General features: G+C 41.0%; 1 protein-coding gene across 1 annotated transcript in view; it reads left to right on the forward strand.

Moving 5' to 3' along the window:
* Positions 1–22,432, forward strand: part of epha4b (eph receptor A4b) — a 132,075-nt gene that overhangs the window by 54,569 nt on the left and 55,074 nt on the right. Inside the window, exon 6 of the mRNA XM_054769438.1 lies at positions 18,286–18,441. Coding sequence (XP_054625413.1) covers positions 18,286–18,441 — 156 coding nt within the window. The remainder of the gene's footprint in view (positions 1–18,285; positions 18,442–22,432) is intronic.

The raw sequence follows: 22,432 nt of genomic DNA on the forward strand, positions 1-22,432 counted from the left end.
GTCTGGAAAGGAGTGGGAAGGAACACAGCTAATACAATCCTACCCATTTTCAATGTCTCAACAATTACTAATAGTTCACTTCCAGTGTTTAATATATTAATCTTTGACCGTGTTCTAATAGGGAAAGGAAGGGGAAAGAATGTGTAATAGTCAAGTTAAAAGATAGTTAGCTTATTCAGTAATAAAATAATACTTAAAATAATAAATACAGTATATAGTTTGTCAGAGGCTCTTCAGTTTGCAAGTGATAGCCAACAACTAGCTTGACAACACAGTGCAAACGGACAGATGGTCATCAAACAGTATCAACCAAAAAGTACACAGGGAAGTAACAGGTAACTTAAGACACAGCAACAATGAACGGCCATTCTATGTGGGAAACAACAACTAAGTGCTAACAACAAACACGTAACTTTTTGTTATTGTCAAAGTGCCCGCAAGTTATGCTGGGTATACAATTTCTAATGATGTGTACATGATTGTTGGCCACACAGTCAGGAGATCGGGAAGATCTGGGTTGGAATCTCCGTTGGGCATCTCTATGTGGCGTTTGCATGATCCCCACGTGTGTGCGTGGGTTTTGTCCGGGTACTCCGGTTTCCTCCCACATTCCAAAAACATGCACGTTAGGGTAGTTGGCGACTCTAAATTGTCCATAGGTATGAATGTGAGTGTGAATGATTGTTTGTCTATGTGTGCCCTGCGATTGGCTGGCGACCAGTCCAGGGTGTACCCCGCCTCTCGCCCGAAGTCAGCTGGGATAGGCTCCAGCATACCCGCGACCCTAGTGAGGATAAGCGGAATAGAAAATGGATGGATGGATGGATGGATGGGTGTACATGATCTTTAAAATCAGTGCAAACTTACATGAAGCCCAGGATGTTTTTTTTTAATCACCTTAGTGCCCAGGTGTCAAACTCACTGTCCCCTTGGCATGCTTTTCCACGGTTGAATGTCTTCTGTGTTTTTGACATTTTGTATTTCCGTCTGCATCGGTGCTTGTGTTTTAACTTGCACCCGGTCTGGGTCGAGGAAAGATAGTCGGGACAGCTGCTGTGTAGAGGCACCCTCCGGCAATACACACTCAGTCCCAAACTTTCCTTCAACTGAGGAGTAGTATCAAAACAATTGTCCTCAAAGTGCTGCAAGAACAATACCGAAAGAGACTGTTTTTAGTGATGAAAACTTTACGAAAGTCAACATTAACATAGGATATATGCCTTTCAATGCAATTTTTCACGGCGAAAATAATAAGATTAACGTGTTTTGGTGCTTTAAGCATTTTTGTTACACAATGACATTGACATGAATGCTTGCTGCATTTATGTTAGCTGCTGAATGCTGCTGAATCATTGACCTTACATTACCTAGTCTTATTATTCTACAGGACTGCATTAGGAGCCCATTTACTTTACATTGAACTGCCTTCTTCACACTTACCTGTTCAGTGTAAAGCTCTGTGGTTGTCGGCACATAAAGGCACACAAAGGAACTATCAAGGAGACATCCTTGACTTCCTACATGGTGCTTGGTAGGCACTAATCGTTCAAGTGGCACCATTTTCACCTTGCTAGCATCAATTTGCTCACCCACAGAGGAAAGACGACAAGACCTCGGCCTTCCACTTGACAGGTGTGTGTGTGTGTGTGTGTGTGTGTGTGTGTGTACACATACTATATGTATGTGTGTGACACAGAGAATCTGGTACGAGGCTCTCGTTTAAACCTCCGCCTGAGAAGATGAATTATTGAGAATGATGAACTGAAAATAACCACAGTGGTGAAGCGAAAATGTGCACTGCTCCTCCCACACGCACACACACACACACACTTGCACACCGTCAGCTGATCGTGGAGACCAGATGATCACGTGTGTGCGTCCGTAGTGTGTTAAATTTATGGAATATATTTCAGAACATGTGTGCCTCAGGAGAGTGGGTGTGTGTGGTTGTACTGAAGGGCTAAACCTGCTAATGCTGACATAAGCTATGCATGTGACTGTCTAGTTCTATTCATAATAAGAAAGCCGATGCTTTCAGATGTTCTTTCATCTCAGTAGTAGAAGGTACAGACAGAAGAATAAGCTACTCAGACTGTGAACCAACACGCCCAACAGACTTCTCCTGTGGGCCTGTCAGGTTCTGTCTCTCTCTCTTGCTTTAGCTGTCCCTCGGCCATGACCCCTCTCGTACGGACACACACACACCTGGCATGTATTTATTCAGTTTTTAGACCCCAGGATAACCACCACGACTTGAAATTAGCAAGCCATCCGCTTGGATTACTGCCAGAAACGTAGGTGTGTGTGTGTGTTTGCTTTAATTGCACTGAAATTGAGCTTTCTATGCGTGTGCATGTGGGTGTGTGTCCCTGTCAGGGAGAGGGTAAATATTTGTGCAGGAGCCCTGGAGAAGGTCAGGGTCAACATATGACAGACGGTCCGCTGGGAAATAAGACACACACACACACACACAGTCAAAGAGAGAGAAGAGGGGCGTCAAAGAGCGCTGGTAAAAAGGACATGAAAAATAGACAGGAGGGCAAACAGAGACATGCCGAGGAGAAAAACACAGTAGCAGTACCACAGATGAAAGACAGAGATGGACAGAATGTGGAAGAAGAGGACAAGCTTCATCCAGTGGTTCCCCTCCACCACCCTCAGTAATTGGACGGCTACATGGAGGACACACTTATGTGTGCTTGAATCGTAACATATTCAGTTCTGGGCTTGTGTGTTTGACAAGACATAAAAAAGCCATAAACACTGAAAGAGGTAGGTGTCAGTCATCAGGTTCTGTCTAGACACACACACACACACACACACACACACACACACACACACTGTCACGACAACAAATTTTGTTGGACGATAATTGTCCAATAAATTATTGTGGATAAATGATATTATTGTCAACATTATTTTGAGACATTTTTTTCATTAATATAATGATCCATCCATCATTTTCTATACCGCTTGTCCTCATTAGGGTTGCGGGGCATGCTGGAGCCTATCCCAGCTGACTTCGGGCACAATATAATGATAATATATGGAATAATAATGCAAGTACGTTGTATCAAAAGCAATAAACTCTAATTTCTAAAGAGTATTTAACATTGTAATGAAAAAATGGATAAATAACCCAGAACTACTCTGAAGTTCACATTGTGTGTCAGTGCAGACGTCAGCTCATTTGCATGTACACTCCCTTGATTCACTTTTAGCAACATTGTGTGTGTAATATGCTGTTAAAGTTTAATGAGGTGTAAAATTTTGTTGGAGTTTGGTGTTTTGGATGCAGGAAAATGTGTTTGGTGCACAGTGAGGTTTTATACTTTGGGAACTACTGCAGCTGAAATGTCAGTTTCACTGTTTTGTATTATTTATATTATTGTCTTCGTCACCAACATTTGCATGTCACAAAATGATGATGCGCAAATGGGCTGAAATTGATCAGATCAGGTTTTATACACAACAAGCACAAAGAAAGTATTCAGTCGTCTAGCACTTGACACACTCAGCTAGCTGTAGCACTCTGTGTGCATTGCTAGTGCCCTGCCTCTCCTCATTGGGACAAAGAGACAAAGGTTCACATACTTTGTTCATTCAGCTATAGAACCAACGCGCCCACGTGTTGAGACAGATGTCTCTTGTCATTCAGCCTGTTTGGTAGAGAGAGAAGAGGAAAACAAACACACATGCACATGTCAATATATCCAGGCCGGCAAATCATCGATTTTGTTTTTATTTATTGCACGGTTAATTGATTTATTGATTATCGTGGCAGGGCTACACACGCACCTCTTATGGTTTACCAAAATCGGTACCATAGTGGCTCTGCTGCCGACGCAAACGATAGTAAAGAGAAATTAAGTAGCTATCGGTGCATCATTTTGGTGCTAAATTAGTCACTATTAATTTAGAGGGACTGAGTCAACTGCCGCAACAGTGTTACGCTTGATTAATTTTTTAGCTGCCCTAGCCCAAGGGTGTCCAAAACGCAGCTGTGTTCTGCATTGGTGTTGGTTTTGCTGAGATAATTCTGACAATTTGTCGTGAATTAATTTTATTATTTATATTATAGAAGTATTCAAATGACTATTCTTTTCAACCTCCATGTTCCAGAATTATGTAAAAATAAAATGCCATTGTTTTTACACAACATTTGTAGTTTTTTTAAGTACCGTTTCGGGCTCCGCGTAACACCGGAACCATTTCAAAAGTACAGATTTGGCACCAGTTTTGGATAATATGTAAACGTTACCCAGCCCTACTTGTGGGTTTACTTAATTGATGCCACATGTGCAGCATCGCTGCTTTACGCAATAGCTCATTGCCTACTGAGAGCACCATTTTATGTGAATGGAAATACATATATGGCAACTACAAAGGATGTAGTTACAACATACAAACTTGAGTATGAATGACATAATTAGAAAGTATATATATTTTCCTCCCACATCTGGAATAATAGTATTCTACCCACATCAGCAAGCTATGCAAACACACATGCTCATTTCAAACATACCAATCTACATACCATGTTTATTTTCTCCATGCACCATTTATTAATTTACTATAGTCATGCCACAAAAGTATATTTGATCTTCTTTCTCAAGGAAGCGGTATGCACCATATCTTCATGAAAATACATTTTGGAAGCATTTTCTATCTTGCAAAGCTCAACATGCTGACAAGAAATCATTAAAATATTTAAGGTTTTGGTCGACAAATGACTTCAGCACAATACCACTCACAGAGTGCAGTATTGTGAACAATACTCAATATTTTAATGTTGGTGGTAGTTTAAGTCCTGTGCAGCCCAGTATCCAGTTATAACAAATGTATACATTATGCATTCACCAGTATCTTCTACAATCTACCTGGTTTTCTTAACAATATGCTTATTGTTGTAGTTGCAGGGCTCTATTATTTTGCCCCCCATTTAACTGTAGAAATCTGACCTTTCACAGTTGTGAAACAGATTGTCCCTCTGTACCCCAGATTGCACCCCCCATACCCCACCCAAAGCAACCAACTACCTCAGGGGCGTTCCCCCTGAAAATGGTAAACCAGCCCCCAAAAAAGAGCTAAACCTGTTCATTCTGTGGCAAACTGCATGTGTATGTGTTTGTGTTAAAAATAGGTACGAGCTCTGGTCTCAGCAGAGTGCTTGACATCTCTATTCCACACACAAACACACTGTCACACTGTCATACACACATCCACATGGACTAGCCACATGACATGTTCCTGTGGAGCTTTTTTGCAAGCTGACTGCATTCTATGTTGCAATATCTGCATTTCGGCTTATATGGTAATGGTAATGGTTTAATTTATTTTGAACATGCATACAAGTTAGATCGGAATACATCACACAGTACAAATCACAGTTCCACATGTTCAAAAAGGAGTAGGGAGAAGCAAAGCTTATTTAATCCTACCCCCTCTGTTTCACATCAATTACATTCGTTCACTTCCTGTATTTGAAATGTACTCTTTGCCAATTTAAAGTACATAGGAAAATGATAAGGCAGTACAGCAATGTGGTACCATTGGAGTCAAGGTTTATAATCACTGTAAATTAATTACATAACAGTCATAATAAATAATAATAAATACATAATAATAACTGATGAAAAAAGAAATAGATGACAGAAAAAGGTGGATGATGAGTGAGTACAGGCAATGTACTCACACGGAAATGAAGAGTTAGTAGTAAGTGCAAAAGTGGTTAGACATAACATTGTATGTACACGGTGGTTCAGGGCTCTTCTTCCTTGTACTTGTGATCATCAACTGCTTGCACTGTTTCTTGCAATCGCTCATTTTAGTGCATTGTTTGTTCTTTACTCAAACCGTTCCATAATTTGATTCCACATTCTGATATGCTGAAGGTTTTTAACGTTGTTCTAGCATACAAGCGTTTTAAGTCTTAATTTATCCCTAAGGTCATATTTCTCCTGTGTTGTAGAGAAGTATTGTATTACGATTATTGTTTGCTTTATGCACAATTTTAGCTGTTTGAAAGTTTACCAGATCAGTATATTTTTTATAATTGTGGCTTTAGGAATAAAGAGTTGGTATGCTCTCCATAAGCGGCATTATGAATTATCCTGACACTTTTTGTAGCACAGCGAGTGAAGTGTACTTTTGTAGTTATTAATATATAGGTTTAACAGTTTTGGTTCCAGTATTGACCCCTGGGGTACGCCGCACAATACACTTATGCCCTCAGATGTGCATTCTCCTAGCTTCACATGTTGCTTCCTGTTTGCTAAGTTGCTTTTTACCCAGTTCAAAACTTAGAATCCTTAATGTGATTATTTGCATGTACTACATTGCTCTAATGTCACATGTTGTTAATGTGCACCCCTACGTTTGTTTAGCATGAGGACATGTCAATTCAAGTGTAAACATGTTTCACGGCTATATGCACTCGAGCACAAACACACAACGAGATGCGGCCCTGGTGGCCGTAAAGGACGTCACATTCAATCTCATCACATTTCTCCACTGACGCTTGATGTATCAATTTTTAAGTAGCTGGCCTCAGCTAACGCCTGGTTGGTCCACACACACACTTTCTCCGCACACGCACACACACTGCTACTTTGCTTTAGGAGCTGTGGCACTCAAGGGGTACTAGGAGGTTCCATCTTGAAAGCATGTTGCCATGGTGACCATTATGGAGCTCATCTCCCGGGGGCCAGCAGGCTTTACACAACCTCCCTCTCAAAAGAACACACACACACACATTTGCTCACACACTCAGTACACCTCCTGCCCACCCAACAACACACATACTTTTCTTCTTCTTCTTCTTCTGTGCTTTGTGCCAAACCTGCTGGTGAGCCAATGTTTGCCTTGAACTGATTGTCTGCCTTAGTGAGCCAGGAACTGAGCAATTAACAGTCTAACTAGCGCGAAAGTCTGGAAGTAGACAAGGGCGCACACAGTTGCCGCAGCCACCTGCTTCCATGTAATTAGAAAGTATTGAGTGTGAGGTATTGGCTTTGCACTTGTGTTCATGTCTGCATTTGCATGTAAATCTGCACAGGACCTTTAAGGACTCATTTCCTTCTATAGGACATGCTCTTGCAACTTCTGTCATTTACACAAACAAAATTTTAATCATTATTTTATCATTGTGAAAACATGCTCAAACATAAAAGTACTGCTAAAGTTTCATCGATTGTTGGGACATTATATTCAGAATGTGTGAGGTAAATTAAGTTGTGTTATATTACAGTTTAGAAGACATTTAGAATTTTATGAGGTGATGATGTCAAATTTACAGTTAGTGGTAATTTGAAAAGAATATCATGCACAACTCATGCAGCACATATTGTGCAGTCTGGTCAGTTAGACTGCGGATGGGCACGGCCCGCGGCGCTTGGCCAACACCAGTTCTTATGTGGATTAGAGTGACCCAATCCCTGCGTGGAAGATCCCCTCCTGATGGTGGCCTGGTGTTACGAGTGACTGGGAATTGAGAGGGTCAGGTGATGTCCTGCCAGTGAATTATCCAACAGTTCAGGGTGTTGAAATTGGAGTCACGGCTTTTAGCTGCATGGCGTAAAAATGGTCAACGGGATGGCAGGCTTTATTGATGGTCTATCCTGACGTTTTGGACAAGATTGTGAAGAAGATGAGGAATATCTTGCAGGACCTCATTCATGAGTTTGGAGGTGTGGTGCTCTCTTTGAAGGGTTGCAGGTACGGTCCCAGCTACAACGGGTGGTGGCTGGACACCAGCATCCCATGATGATCCTTAGGGTGCAGTTTAGACACCATGCTGGGGCTGCATGTTCTTTGCGATACCAGCGACAACGGATGGTGGCTGGACACCAGCATCCCATGATGATCCTTAGGGTGCAGTTTAGACACCATGCTCGGGCTGCATGTTCTGTGCAGCCGTAAAGTAGGGCAAGGGCGCCTTTTTAAAGAGTAGAAATGATGGCTCCCCAAGAGATTGTTCCTAGAGATTACCTTGGCAAAGTGGTTGAAGATGTCGCTTGTAAGTTAATTGCCTGTTGCATTTGACACCCAGGCAGGCAGGGGTGGCGCTATAAGGTAAAGTTGATCCATTCATGTTGACTGTGATCTGGCGACAAGCCTCCTTGTTGTTGAGTTGGTGTGTTTTGCCATACTCAGTTTCAATCTCTATGACTGGGAGGAAGGTTGCTTATTTATATGGTGAACAGCATTAAAGCCAGTGCTGAACGTTGAGGTTTCCGTTTCTGAGATGATGAGGGCTGGTCTCGCTTGTTTTGAGGACAAAGCTGCAGTTGGCAATGAACCACACAGGGTTGCGGTCTGGAATGGTCTGTAGTAGTTTCAGGATGAGTCCCTGGTGCCACACAGTGTCATAGGTGGTAGTGAGGTCTACCAGGATGGCTCCAGCTTTCTGCCATTTTTCAAACACTGCTTCAATTTTGTTAGTTAGTTTCAAAATCGGGTGTACAGCACACACTCGGCAGAAGCATGCTTACTTGTCGGAGCATGGGGGTCAATGTCATGTTCAAGCCTGACAAGGAGGAGTCACTCACAAATGTTGAGGAGGGTGCAGACGAGTGAGATAGGACAGTAATCCTTGGGATTGTTTGTTGGTTTCTTTAGCTTGGGTAGAGCGATGATAGTTCCCTTGCACCAAATGTTGGGTATGGACTGGCAGAGGAGGCAGGTAGAGTAGAATTTGCAGATCCAATCCAAGCATTAGGGCCTGCTATGAAGAAGGAACTTTGGTGGGATGTTGTCAGGTTGCTGGGCCTTTCCGCTCTTCAGTTGTTTGATGACTGCAGAAAGCTCATCGTCCTGTGTCGAGACATGACCATCGACTACCTGAGCTTGCCATATGCTCGACGGATTGGGTGTGTTCCCTGTTGGTATCTGTGAAATGGTCATTGGTGAGGGGCTGCTCAGCGATTGAGTTGGCAGTCACTGGGCATTTGAATAGTTTTAAACTAATGCCTGTGAATTGATTGAAGGTCTTTCAGGCCTGCCTATTAGAATGGATGAAGTCAATACCTTGTACTGTCTTGTACTGTTTCTTCCCACCACGCGTTGCTCTTTTGGTCTCTGCACTCTGTAAGAAGAGGTCCTTGTTAGGCTTGTAAGAGGCTGCCACAGTGTGACTTTCTCCGTCCCATGCAGGAATGTACTAACAATGATAACCTCGAGGAATGGACAGACAGACAGACAGACAGACAGACAGGTAGATAGACAGATAGATAGATAGATAGATAGATAGATAGATAGATAGATAGATAGATAGATAGATAGATAGATAGATAGATAGATAGATAGATAGATAGATAGATAGATAGATAGATAGATAGATAGATAGATAGATACTTTATTAATCTCCAAGAGAAATTCATATTTCTAACAACTTAAATACTTAAAAATAAAACAACAAGGCAAGATAGGAAAGGTAAGAAAAATAAGAAAATCGAAAACTGAACAGATCACTTCACATTTGTAGTGCAATAATTCATAATAAAGTAATAAGTCCAGTCTTGTGTGTGTGTTTTTATTGCTCCCCTCTGTTGTGTTGAAAAGCCGCATGGTGTTGGGAAGGAATGATCTGCTCAGTCTTTCAGTGGAGCAGGTCAGTGATAGTAATCTGCCACTTAAACTACTCTTCTGCTGGGAGATGATGCTGTGCGTTAGATAATGCTGGTTGTCCATGTTTGAAAGGAGCCTGTTCAGTGTCCTTTGCTCTGCTACAGATGTCAGGCTGTCCAGCTCAGTGCCAATGACAGTTCCAGTTTGTCCAGGCATGTGGTGTCCTTCTTGAGGCTGCTCCCCCAGCACCCTACTGCATACAGGAGGGCACTAGTTACCACAGTTTGATAGAAGATCTGTAGCAGCTTCTTGTCTTCTGAGGAAGTACAGACGGCTCTGCCCTTTCCTGCACAGAGCATCTATGCTGGCAGTCCCGTTCAGTTTATCACCCAGTTGCACTCCCAGGTATATGTAGGTGTCAACCACCTCCACGCGGTCACATTTAATAAGAAGAGGTTCTGGGTGTGTCCTGTTTCTCCTACAGTCCACCGCCATTTCCCTGGTCTTGGTTGTGTTGAGGTGCTGGTGGTTTGCATCGCACCAGTTGACAAAGTCCTGTATCAGTTTTCTGTACTCATCCTCCTGTCCCCTCCTGATATGTCCCACGATGGCTGTGTTGTCCGCGAACTTCTGTACATGGCAGAGCTCTGAGTTGTCCATAAAGTCAGACGTGTACAGGATAAACAGAACAGGAGAAATCACAGTTCCCTGCGGTGTTCCCGTAACAGCAACGACAGCAGTCAAACTTTGCATCTACTCCAGACCCATCTTTAATTTGTTCCTGGTAGTTTTTTGAGTAGCAACGTTTGAATAAATATAGGGAAAATGTTTTGCAGTCATTTTTGTTTATTACTAATTTAATGTTCCCAGATATTGAATTCTTAATGTGTTCGCCAATAAACGGTGATAATAATTATAAACATGTTCATTCAATATTGGTCCTGTGGTTTTCATTAAACGTGCAAAAAATATGAATAACCGCGAATGATATTGAAAAGAAAATAATTAAAAAGGTTGATCTGAAGCAACATTTCAGTTCCCCATTCACACACAAACTAATAAACTCAACCCCAAAGTGACTCACAGGGAGACCACATGACAGGAAGTTAATAACCTTTACAGTCATTTATCAAGCAAAAAGCAATATTAACTTGAGAGCAGCGGAACAAGCAAAAAAAAGTGACATTTCATCACCTTTTTTCAGCTAACATGGCTTGTGCATTAACAACATTGTGCTGGGTTTTAAAGCACCTCCAGATGTCCCCTGACACAGAGCAGCTTTATAGTTCCTTTGAAATTGTGTTTCTGGAGATTTGACAAATGCACTCTCTTTTAATCATAGTTTTAGTCACAACCTACAAGTGAAAAATATGTTTATTTTGCTGCTTAATGGTCCACATCCTTGCAAGATAGTAGCTACCTTCATCTGCCTGCTGTTTGGTACAGGGTAATTATTTCACATGACTATAAATTACATTTGTGGCACCCAATGATTGTGCTTAAAATGCTTACATGCTAGCATGCAAGTGATATGGGTGCCCTCAAAGTTTTCCAATCATTAGACAAATGCTCAGTGACTTATGGGCTATTTGTTGATAAGACACATTGGTTGAGAGCGGACATGTTTTTCAACCAATAGTAAGATACTTTTTGTGACACACTTATTTTGAACCAAGACAAGATGTAATGTTATTTTGAAGGCCAGAAGTTTTGGTGTGGTGTGTTTAGGTCACTTGACTGGAGCAAGAAGGGAAGAGCTGTGCTGAAATAAATGTGCCTTCCGCAGCTCCGGCCCCTGTCCTGTCCGCAGAATTTTTCTTCCTTTTGGGCTGCTTTAACATAATTAGGAAAGGCCTCATCCACAAGATTCCCTATATCAGCTGCATAGACGCCCGGGCTTTCACCTAGGGCGTGACATCAAGCACCGATGTTAGTTCTAAGGTTGTCCAGGAAATATCTCTGTCGAAAAGCTTCTTGTAGGGTCTCCTTTATTATAGATTAATCCGCCTGGACAGAAGCAGGTAAACTGTCCACAGCAGGGAAGCAACCTTGGATGGTCTTGTGGGGAGAATTCGTGCTAGTTCATCATCATAATCGGTGCTGGTACCTGCCACTAGTGCACTCACTTTCACAAACTTTCACTGTCCTCCCCAGCGAAGAGTGGCGGGAGTTACATTTTCACATTACTGGAGAAGGGCCTCTGCCAGTGAGAGGACGTGAAATCAAGTAGGTCTTCCTCGCGCTTCCACATACTTCTTGTCTCACTACAGGCCTCTCTGTCACTAACAAAAAAAAACATGCAGCTCCATGCACGTCGTAGCTACACTTGTGCAGCTAAGCTAATCACAAGTTAGCAGGATGGCTAACTACAGCTAACTGTCCGAACTTTTCACTTTATCGTCACAGGAAAAGCTGGGCTTCTGCACTGGATAAATCCCACCAATGCTACCAATGTAACTCTTTGAGGATTCCCACTGATGTCGTGGGACTGCAGTGTGAATGAAACGATAGGATTCAGAGCTGTAGAAGGCACATTTATTTCGGCACAGGTTTTCCCTCCTTGCTACAGTCAAGGGACGTCAATACACCACACCAACACTTAAAATAACAGCACGTCCTGTCTTAGTGCAAAATAAGGTGTCACAAAAAATAGCTTTTACAGATATGTGCTTGTCATTCCCCTGAAGGTGTGCACCAAATTTGGTGGTGATACGGCTGAACATCCTCAAGTTACAGTAGGTGTTTTGTAGAGAGATGTGTGAGAAATTTCAAGTAAGTCCAACCTATGGGGTCAAACTTTGGGGTTTAATGACAGCGCTACTACGTGTTATACTTGTCAGAAATATAATAGCACAAGCAACGCAGTAGTCGTGCATGTTTTGATACATTTTCACCGTTTTGTGGGCAGTAGTTCAGTAGCAGAAGAGGAAGATTACACAAACAAAAAGGCAAAAAAGCAACTCATTTTGGATGGTTTATCATAAGGAGAGAATAGCTTTTTTCGGAGTTTGGCGGAGAGCAGAGTACAAGTATATTCAAGGGTCAAAATGTGTGCGAACGTACGAAAAATGCGTACATGTTGGGAGGTCTGCCCATTCATTGAGTTGTCTATTTTTATCTTCTGATCATGTTTTTGTCCATTATCTATATCTGTGTTGAAGTTAAAAGTAAATTCTAAAAGAATCCTTGGAGCAAATGTTGTTTTTTTGTATTAGTATTATTTGATTTTTTTCAGATATTTTGCAGTTGAATCAGAGGAGACAGAGAGACGAGCTCTTTCCTCCTCAATCAGTGTGTGTGTGTCCTGAGTAGCTCTACTACATCATATCTAAGAGCTATCGATTGGCATAAATACAGAGTCTCTCTGGTGACCGGATAAATATTTAATAAGACACTAGATCTGAGGCCATTCTTTGTCTTTAGGAGGAACATAGTCACGCCGTTGTATCCGCACACACACCCTCTACTCTCGCTGCAAAAAATACAAAATAAAAATTCAATCACTGAATGTTTACTGGCACAATAGCTTGTCACATTAGGTGCAACCCTAATGAGCCACCAAACAGTACTTCAGCTCAGTTCAGCTTGCTGTGGCACAGCTTGGAACGGTAAAGCCCAGATCTGGCTGGTGTTTGTAGGATGACTGGACATAAATAGTATGACATCATAGCAGCGTTTTTCGTTCATACAAATAACACGGTGAAAGTGGCATGTTGCCACAACTGTCTGTGGTTTTAGACACTGACAGCATATTGGACTCACATCAGAGCTGACATTATGAGGGATTTGCAGAAATGTCACAAAATAATTTGCACTGGCCACAATGGCTGGCATAAAATGGACTGTAAATGCTAATTATAGCAAAGAGGACGGGCATTAATTAGAAGCAGGCAGAGAGAGGATATTTGCAAAATGCAAAAAGTCATTATATATAATAACTTATTTTTTTTACTCTAATAATTATTTGGGCTGCATGAGAGTGGAACCACATGGTCATTTATTAACATGTATATTACATAACAGCAGCAACAGAACCAATGTTGTAATTCCTGTAAGTTGCCAACTGCTCAGCCACCATTAATAGCACTGATGAGTTCATTGTAAACAACAGGACCACATGAGTTTCACAACAGCTGTGTAGCACAACCAGCATTTTAAAGCACATGCAGAGGTAAATAAAGCTGATCCACTTTAAACGCAGCTACTGCCATCTTCAAAAGTCAATTTAAAAAACTACATCAGGAGGTTGCCTACAGCCACAGCTGCCAATGTTTTTTTAACCGGCACTAATTACAGACCTCGGTGGTTATTTGCTTTTGTAGACCAATCACCCAGCAACTATAGGAGATACCAGCATTAACAGGATTAACATGACCACAGCACACTTCTATTTCAGTTACCGTATCTATGCTACTTGGTTACTTCACGAGTTGCATCACAAACAAATGCTGACATTTTACTCAAGGAGCGACAAGGAGCACTGTTCTTGGCGTGACAGCTGACAAGTGCTTCTCATTCACCCCATCTCCCAGCGGTCTCTGCTGCCATGGCTGGTGAGGCGCACTGGCTACCATTCATCAGTTTGCAGGAATTAATTGACTTTACTTCTGACTTGTCTTTATTACGTGCATGAATGTACCGTGGGGTGAGCAAGCGTGCCATTTTTGTATGATGGATGCTCTTCTATTCATTTATGTATAAAAGAAAAGGTTCACCATCAACTGTCCTTCTGGGACTTGAACAAGACAATGACAAGTCTAAAAGTAATAAAAAAAATATTAGCATGCAAAAAAATTATCCCAGAGAATTGTGATCTCAATTCTAAGCGTGAAAAGGGCATTTTTTTTTTTTGCATAATCGCGCAGCCCTGCTTTATGTACATACTGTACATACAAACATGTTTTGACAGTACAAAAACACAAAATTTAAAGTCGAATAATTAGCCTGATGGGGTAGTCAGAATGGATTTTATTTTGAATAATTTACTATATCTATGTCTGCTAAATTGAGTGTAATGCAAATCTGGAGCTTTCTGAAAGTTCCTCGACATAGTTTTTGTTGCCTAACTCGTAGTCTCTAGTGTGACTGCTTTGTGTGCAGGTGTGTGTTTGTGCGACTGTCTCATCGTATCTGCGGTGAGGCATTAATCATAGGGGAGTCACGTCAGTTAGTGAGCGTCCCATGAGGGCAAAGTGGAGGGGAGGGGAAAAAATGTGAGACATAAAAACTGCAGTGGGATGAGCAAGGCAAAGGAGAAGAAAATCAGGAGAGGAGAAGAGATGCCAAGTTTGATCAGGTAGTTGTGTGGATGCCAAGATGCTCCGGATGAGGCACCCCGGGAGAAAATCTGCCAGCCCACCCTATTTCTGCACCTGAGCCAATACAGAGCATTGCACATGGACACCCATTACCTTGGAAGACGATGGCAAGGAGGAAAGAGGCCAGAAAGTCCTCCCTTGGAGAATAATCACTTCGCGTCCTTACATCTCCTTACCTTGCCTTTACTTTTATTCACAACCAGCACGCCTCCAGCTCCTGTGTTCTTTCTGGTCTTTTGGGGATTGTGCGGGTGGACCTAGCTCCCAATATGATGAATGTTTTGCCTAAAAATATAGTCAGTACGCAAGCGAGTGCAGCATCCAGGTGGAAGAACTTACCTCCACTTTTGAGAAATCACACTGCTTTTAGAACACATTTCCATCGCTCTCTCTGCAGGTTAACCACTGCCTTGCATATATGTAGGATGTGTGTAAGTGTGTGTGTATACGCATTAGTGTGATAATTTACAGCTTTCCGGGGATGAGTGGATTGTACCTTGATTAAATCCGTGACCTTCACTACAGGCACAAGCAATCAGCAGGCACACACACTCGCTCAGACACACACATTTGTGGCATGCTTAACACACAATAAGCGACGGGCACACGGACATGCAATCAGCACCAGGTGGATTCCATCACATCGGTGGTCTCACTCAGACAAATATGCATAAGCACGCTCACAGGGGCGTGTCTCAGGCACCCTCATTTTCATTACATGGGGGTTTTGTAGACTGCAATACTGTTTACCACAGAGACAGGCTAGGCTTGTGAGGATTTGAATACTGGGACTATGAATGTATAAATAAATACATGTAATCTATATTCAGATTACCAAAGGGAAAAGTCAGGGATTTCATTCCACTGCCTTAGATCCAAAGTGCACAATTTTATTCCCAAATCCCAAGCAGTTTTACGAGCCCACATAATGACTAATATGTAGGCAGAGCCAAGCAGTAGTCATATTATGTTACTGCCAGTGTGGCTGTGACTGTGTGTATTTGTGCTTCCCCAATAGCCTGAAGAGCTAATCCTTATCTAAGAGGAGTGACAGTTGAGATGCTGTTTGGCTGTGTTTTGTACTGTACGACCCCGCGGTCATCCCGCCTGATGCAAAAGGATCTCACGTAGACCGAATGTCACAATGCATTAAATCACACTGTTGTTTTCTTGTTCTTTGCCATGGGTGCTGCACGGCACACACGTATGAGCCATCAGTTTGTCTTCTAGTGCCTCTGCAGCACCACTACTTTAGTTTTTTATGCACTTTGCCACTTTTTAGGGTGCGCTGATTCTGTCTGCTTTCAGTTGGCAGCTGTATAATAAAGTTGGCAGCTATATAATAATGACTAGAATTAAAAAGCGTATAAATACAGTTAAACACAATGATCTAGTAAACTGGGATGACGCTAATGACAATAAGACGAAAAAACTAGTAATATATGGCAGCAATTCCTCAGATTAAGATTGTGAATTTCATTGTATTTAAATGATGAATCTAATGAAATGTTCCTGACAAAGCACTAAACAAGCATTAATGTAATAAATTAACATGTTGTGTACAGCATGTGTAAGTATTAAAATATTGACCTCAAGATTTTTTTTTTTGACAAGTCATCTTGTATTCGGTGTCTATAGATTATACATTCAAACCAACAGGAGCGAGTCAGAGCTTTTTTCCCTGTCACACAGAACAGTGACCTGGAGAGATGTAGCAAAACAGAGACAAAAGTTTCTCAAGGGTTAGCAGACAACAGAGGAGTTATGATGCTAATTTTAAGATAATGGGGATCAATGAAGCTGAGTCATCAAACAGCTGTCCAGCAGCCAATAAATTTACAGTAATCCCTCATTTATTGCAGTTGGTTGCTTCCAGACTCCAGACGTGATAAGTGAATTTCCGCCAAGTAGGGTTTCTTATTTAGAGCATTGAAAATCAGTTTACAACCTTCAAAATATTTTTTTTTAACATTAGAGCCCTCTATAGGCATGAAATAACACGTTTACACTTGTTTTACCCAATATAGTAGACAAAATAAGAGTAAATAAGCTATTTAAGGCATAAATACGACTTGTGCTCATGTGTGATACTATAAATGTGTTCCCGAGGAGACCTGAAATAAAGGCGGTCAGGAAGTGACATTGACGGTTCAGAGTTGAGTTTCAGTTTTGGGCTGAAAAGTAGACCACATTTTTATTAAGGCCTGTTGTGAGATAATTCAAACCAGCAATAAAAGCCTGTTATTTTGGCAATCAAATCTGATCCTCCTGTGTCTCACCTAACAATACAGCAACACTACTGACACCTAATGACCAGTGTAGAATACTGCATTACATCCACATCTTTGATTGCCTTATATTTGTATTTTAGTTCATGTATCCGTTTTTTTATGCATTTAGGCAAAAAATATGTAACATTTGCTTAAATATGCATATGTTTTGACTAATAATAGGCCGTATTTTAACCACGAAACACCCTGATTTATTGATATATTATTTAAAAACCATGATTGATTGAAACAGCAAAGTTCGAAGTGGCACGGGACGGTTGTATTCTTTTTTTATTGCGATCTACCGGTTTTTATTTCACTGGTATTGAAAGCATGATTAAAAAAAATAATAATTTTGTCTTTTGTTGTCTAAAAATTAATAATAAAAAATGTAATGAAAAAATAATGCCCAATGTTCTTCAAAGACCATATTAATGCAGTTTAATATAGACTTGCATGGCTTGCTAGTTTAACTGGATCTTATTCAAATGTCCAGTCTATTGTGCAGGAAGTAGGCATGTGATGAAAGCTACAATACAGTACATACCCTAAACATGTCTAATGAGAGGCCGCACAGTGGCCGAGTGGTTAGCATGTTGGCTTCACTGGAGATTGAGGGTTTGAAACCACTGTGTGGATTTTGCACGTTCTCCTCATGCGTGTGTGGGTTTTCTCCAAGTTCTCCCACATCCCAGAAACATGCATTTTAGGTTAATTGCAGACTCTAAATTGTCCATAGGTGTGAATGTGAGTGTGACTGGTTGTTTGTCAATATGTGTCCTATGATTGGCTGGCCATCAGTCCAGGGTATACCCGGCCTTTCGCGGAGAATAATAAAAATAGCTGTGAGTATCATGCAAAGTAGTTCTGCACTGCATCCACAACCACAATAATGATGAACATATTAAATTAAGACCTCTTGGATAGTGTCAATCAGAAATGGGCATTGTTACCTTAGCAAAGCACTTGCATTGAATGTCCTTAGTGTGTGTACCTAATTAAGTGGCTGTTGGATGTAACCATAGTAGTAAGTGTCAGGTACTGCAATATATAACGCAGCCTTGTCCTTGTGTTTGGGCTTGCACTGACTCGTTTATTAATATCTTGTTTTTCATTTTTCCTCCACCCAGCTTGCAGACCAGGAACCTACAAGGCCTCGGCCACAGACGCCTACTGCACCAAATGTCCTCCACACAGCTCGTCCCTGCAGGAACAAGCCACAGAGTGCATTTGTGAGAAAGGCTTTCACCGTGCTGACAGCGACCCACGCTCTATGGCGTGCACACGTGAGTGATGATTATGCACAAATAGTAAACACGCACACACTCTTGCGCAGACGAAAGTTAATTTCATAGCATGCTGCACCAAACAACGGCTTTAAGTTACAACTATTGGATTACATTCAATTTAATTAGTTTGTAATGTATTCTTGTTAGGATTTACTGCACATGACAGCTTTCTAATTTTATATTTCTATAACCCGGGCTGGGTACTAGACAAACTACACAACTGCATCACACATGCATACATGCTTGTTAGCTTGGAGGTCAGTGTGACCTGAGAACACATGAGCGTGATATTCTTATCAAAAGCACATAGGACAGACATTTTATGACCTTTCTGTCTTTCACACTCACACTCACACACACACTGCCAACGGGATTTAACTCTTTCCGATGAGCAGGAAGGCAAGGAGGATGAGGGAACTCTGCACGCAAAGCGATAGATTGAGATAGACGGGAGGATGTGTGGGTGGAGAGGACAGTGACACGATGACAAAGACTGGGAGAGAAGAAGAAGAGCACACAGAAACACCCCAGAGCGCACACTCACAAGCCCCATTATCAGGTTATGGTAGATTACACTCATTAATCGTTGTAGCAGGTGAGATGTGACAGGTGTTATCAGCTGGAAATGACTAATGCCTCCTTCAAATATGTATGCTCCTCTAAATGGGAACAGGGAAGGAGCAGGGGAGAGAGGTAAAATGCATCAAATAAGGAGAAAAGGTGAAGATATAAGTCATTGGGAGACATCTGGAATGACACTTAAGACAGGGCCAAAAGAATCGAACAGCGGGGGCACGGCAGTGGACGATCACAGGCATATCATTTCAAATGATGATGATGGACAGTTCACCGTGGCCGAGGCAAGTGGGGGACACCGAGAGGAAAATGACAGAATTAGCAGGATAAGTCAGAGCGCTATTCCTGCAGATTTATTACAGACAGCTTCAATTATCCTCAGAATGGCCTCCGATTCCCCGACGTTGAGCTTTCCGACGCCCCCTGAGAGGCTCACCATTGGGAAGGCTAATCAGGAAAGGCCCAGGCTGTGCCAGCAGTCCCCCAGGGCTCAGTGCTCAAGCAAAGACCTGATGACATGTCATTAGGTTGGACGGTCATCTGGGCTTTAATCTCCATATGCTTCAAGTACTTGCGACACGCTGTGCTGTGATGAGTGAACCTACGCGCGAGTTGTTTCTAAACAGGATGGAAAAGGCTCAGTTTGGGATCATATGTCCCAACAGAATGATAGTGGAATAAATGGAATTAAAAAAAAAATCCACTCTACTCAAAGATAATCATGCTTTTCATTGACACTTACTATTTGTATTTAATAAGTAAATGAATGAATAGTGTTATGTTTTTGCAATAATGTTATCATGTAGCTATGTGTTTAATTCTTAAATAAATAAAACTAGTTTTGATCAAAACAGGTATTGCATGGGATATGGAAATGCACGGTCACATGACTGAAGTATGCGTGAGTGACTTTACGATTTCTTGTGTTGATCAGTAAGGTTGATCATTAAAATTCAAATGAAGTTTTTAACTTTTTTGAGAGTGTTGAAACAGACAGAAATCTGAGAAAATGTTAAATTTGCTGTCTGTGAAAAGTATATAAAATGTATGGTAAGGGGTTTTACAGCCTTAAAACATATATAATAGCTGTAAATAAATGAAGTTGGCTACTTTGCGGATTTCAATTATTGAGGGCTATTTTGGGAACCTATCCCCCGCGATAAACGAGGGAACTCTGTAATCAAACTAATAAAACACTTACACAAATAGATATAACGATAAATGAATATGGGTGGAAATTAGGTGTCCCTGATAAAGAGTCATAAACTACTGTTCTTGTTTTGTGGCCTTCAGTACACTTTCAAACTGCACTGGACTTCCAAGACCATACATCAAGATATTAGTGGTACCTGCAGCAACAAGCTCAACAGAAGCTTGCGCTTTCTTATTTATTTTTTGTCCAGAGGCTTTTCAACACCCTGTAGACCTAACAAGATACATGTGCACCATCCAACCTGAGCACATAATGTGTGGATGCAATTCCAAACTTTGCTTCAAGGCCCTTTGGAAATAAATACAGCTTATATTTGTTTTACCACCAGAGTTGCAAATGCACCTTGTAGTCGCTACTGATGGTGCATTAGATTTGGGATGATATCTTCTTGTCTATTAGCATTTACAGTAAAAAAAATATATATATGTACAGTATAGAGTCTTATTGTGTGAAGAAGTAGCATTAATGATTGGCTCAAATGTAAGTATATTACTTGCACTCTTTTTGGTGTCTTTTTTATAGTGAGTGGGACTCTTAACAAAATCATACTTTATACTAAACTCATGAGTAATACTAACGCCTTTAAATCATAACAAGTAATGACTAATGAGAAATTGACTTTGGGCTCTTTCTGTGGAACACATCATCATTATTTGATGATTGTTTATTGTATGCAGCACCAAGTCTTTATGCAGCCAATTTAATTCTTTGTGATAGCTCCAACTAATGATTTTAATGTAGTGTCTTATTCTTTCCCAAGATACATTCAAAACAAGCCAAGCTCTTTTCAAAGTCATTCATCTACTGGATGCCAAATGTCTACTCCCTATTTGAATTCATTTGTTTTAGTTTAAATGAATGATTTATTATTAGAAACTGGCTAAGATCAGTTTAATAATGAAAGGTAACTAAGTAACTGTAATTACTGAATTACTGCAAATTGTCAAGAAACCGGTGGTTGGTGGTTTGAACCCCGCTTCCTCTATCCTCCCAGCCACTACTCTTGTGTCTTTGAGCAAGACACTTCACCCTCCTTGCCTCTTGTGCCGCCCACACTGGTGTTTGGTGGTAGTCGGCGAGGCTGTTGGCGTCAATTGACATCCATGTTTCTGTCAGCTTACTCCAGGGCAGCTGTGGCCACAGATGTACCTTAGATTGCCAAAACCAGTGTAAGACTGTGGAGTGAATAAATAATAGGTTCTCATTGAAAAGCATGCAGAAAGGCACCATATAAATTCAATTAATTATGATTATTATTATTGAGCCCAATATAAGGCAAACCCTCTTTATATAGTGCATCTCCACTTTAAATTACGACTCTCTTGTTAAATTACATATATGATATAGTATGTTATGATATATTTATATCATAATTTTAATTGAACACTGCCTATATATATATATATATATATATATATATATATATATATATATATATATATATATATATATATATATATATACACACGCACATATATATATATGTGCGTGTGTGTATATATATATGTGTGTGTGTGTGTATATGTATGTATTTTTTTTTCACCAAAAAAAACACCTTGTATTTGGCTCAATATCAAAGGGCAAAAATGTGGATTCACTGGCATTTTCTGTCAGGTATTCAAACTGTCATGATCTTTTGATGGTAAAGGCAAAAAAGCTTTATTTTTATTTTTCAATTTAAAGTTCTTCAAAAATCTTGAGCGTTATGGAACAAAAAAGCGGTAGACCCCAAAAAATGTTACCAGCCCTGTGCTGGAGGATCCGATCGGCTGCCCATGAAGACACGGGGCGACCCTCGGCCCAAATGAGGTTGTTACTGGTGCCGAGTACAGTCCAATAACCATCAGACAGCATCTGCGAGAAAAGTGTTTTAAGAACAAAAAAGGTCTTCAGAGGCCTTGTCAAGATTGCCCATTTTGGAATTTGCATGATAGCACCACACATGGGACATTGAAAGGTTGAAGAATGATTTATTCTCTGATGAGAAAAAAATGCAACCTCGACGGTCCTGATGGCTTCTAAGGTCACTGGCATGGCAAGGAGATCCAACCTGAGATGTTTTCCACACGGCAGTAGAGGGGGAACCATCATGATCTGGGCTACTTTTTCCTTCAATGGAACAATGATGCTTCAGGTTGTGCAAGGGCGTCAAACGGCAGCTGCCCATATGGATATATTACAGGGGGTATCCCTCATGAC

This window comes from Dunckerocampus dactyliophorus, chromosome 2 (assembly GCF_027744805.1).
Source record: "Dunckerocampus dactyliophorus isolate RoL2022-P2 chromosome 2, RoL_Ddac_1.1, whole genome shotgun sequence".
Lineage (NCBI taxonomy): Eukaryota > Metazoa > Chordata > Actinopteri > Syngnathiformes > Syngnathidae > Dunckerocampus > Dunckerocampus dactyliophorus.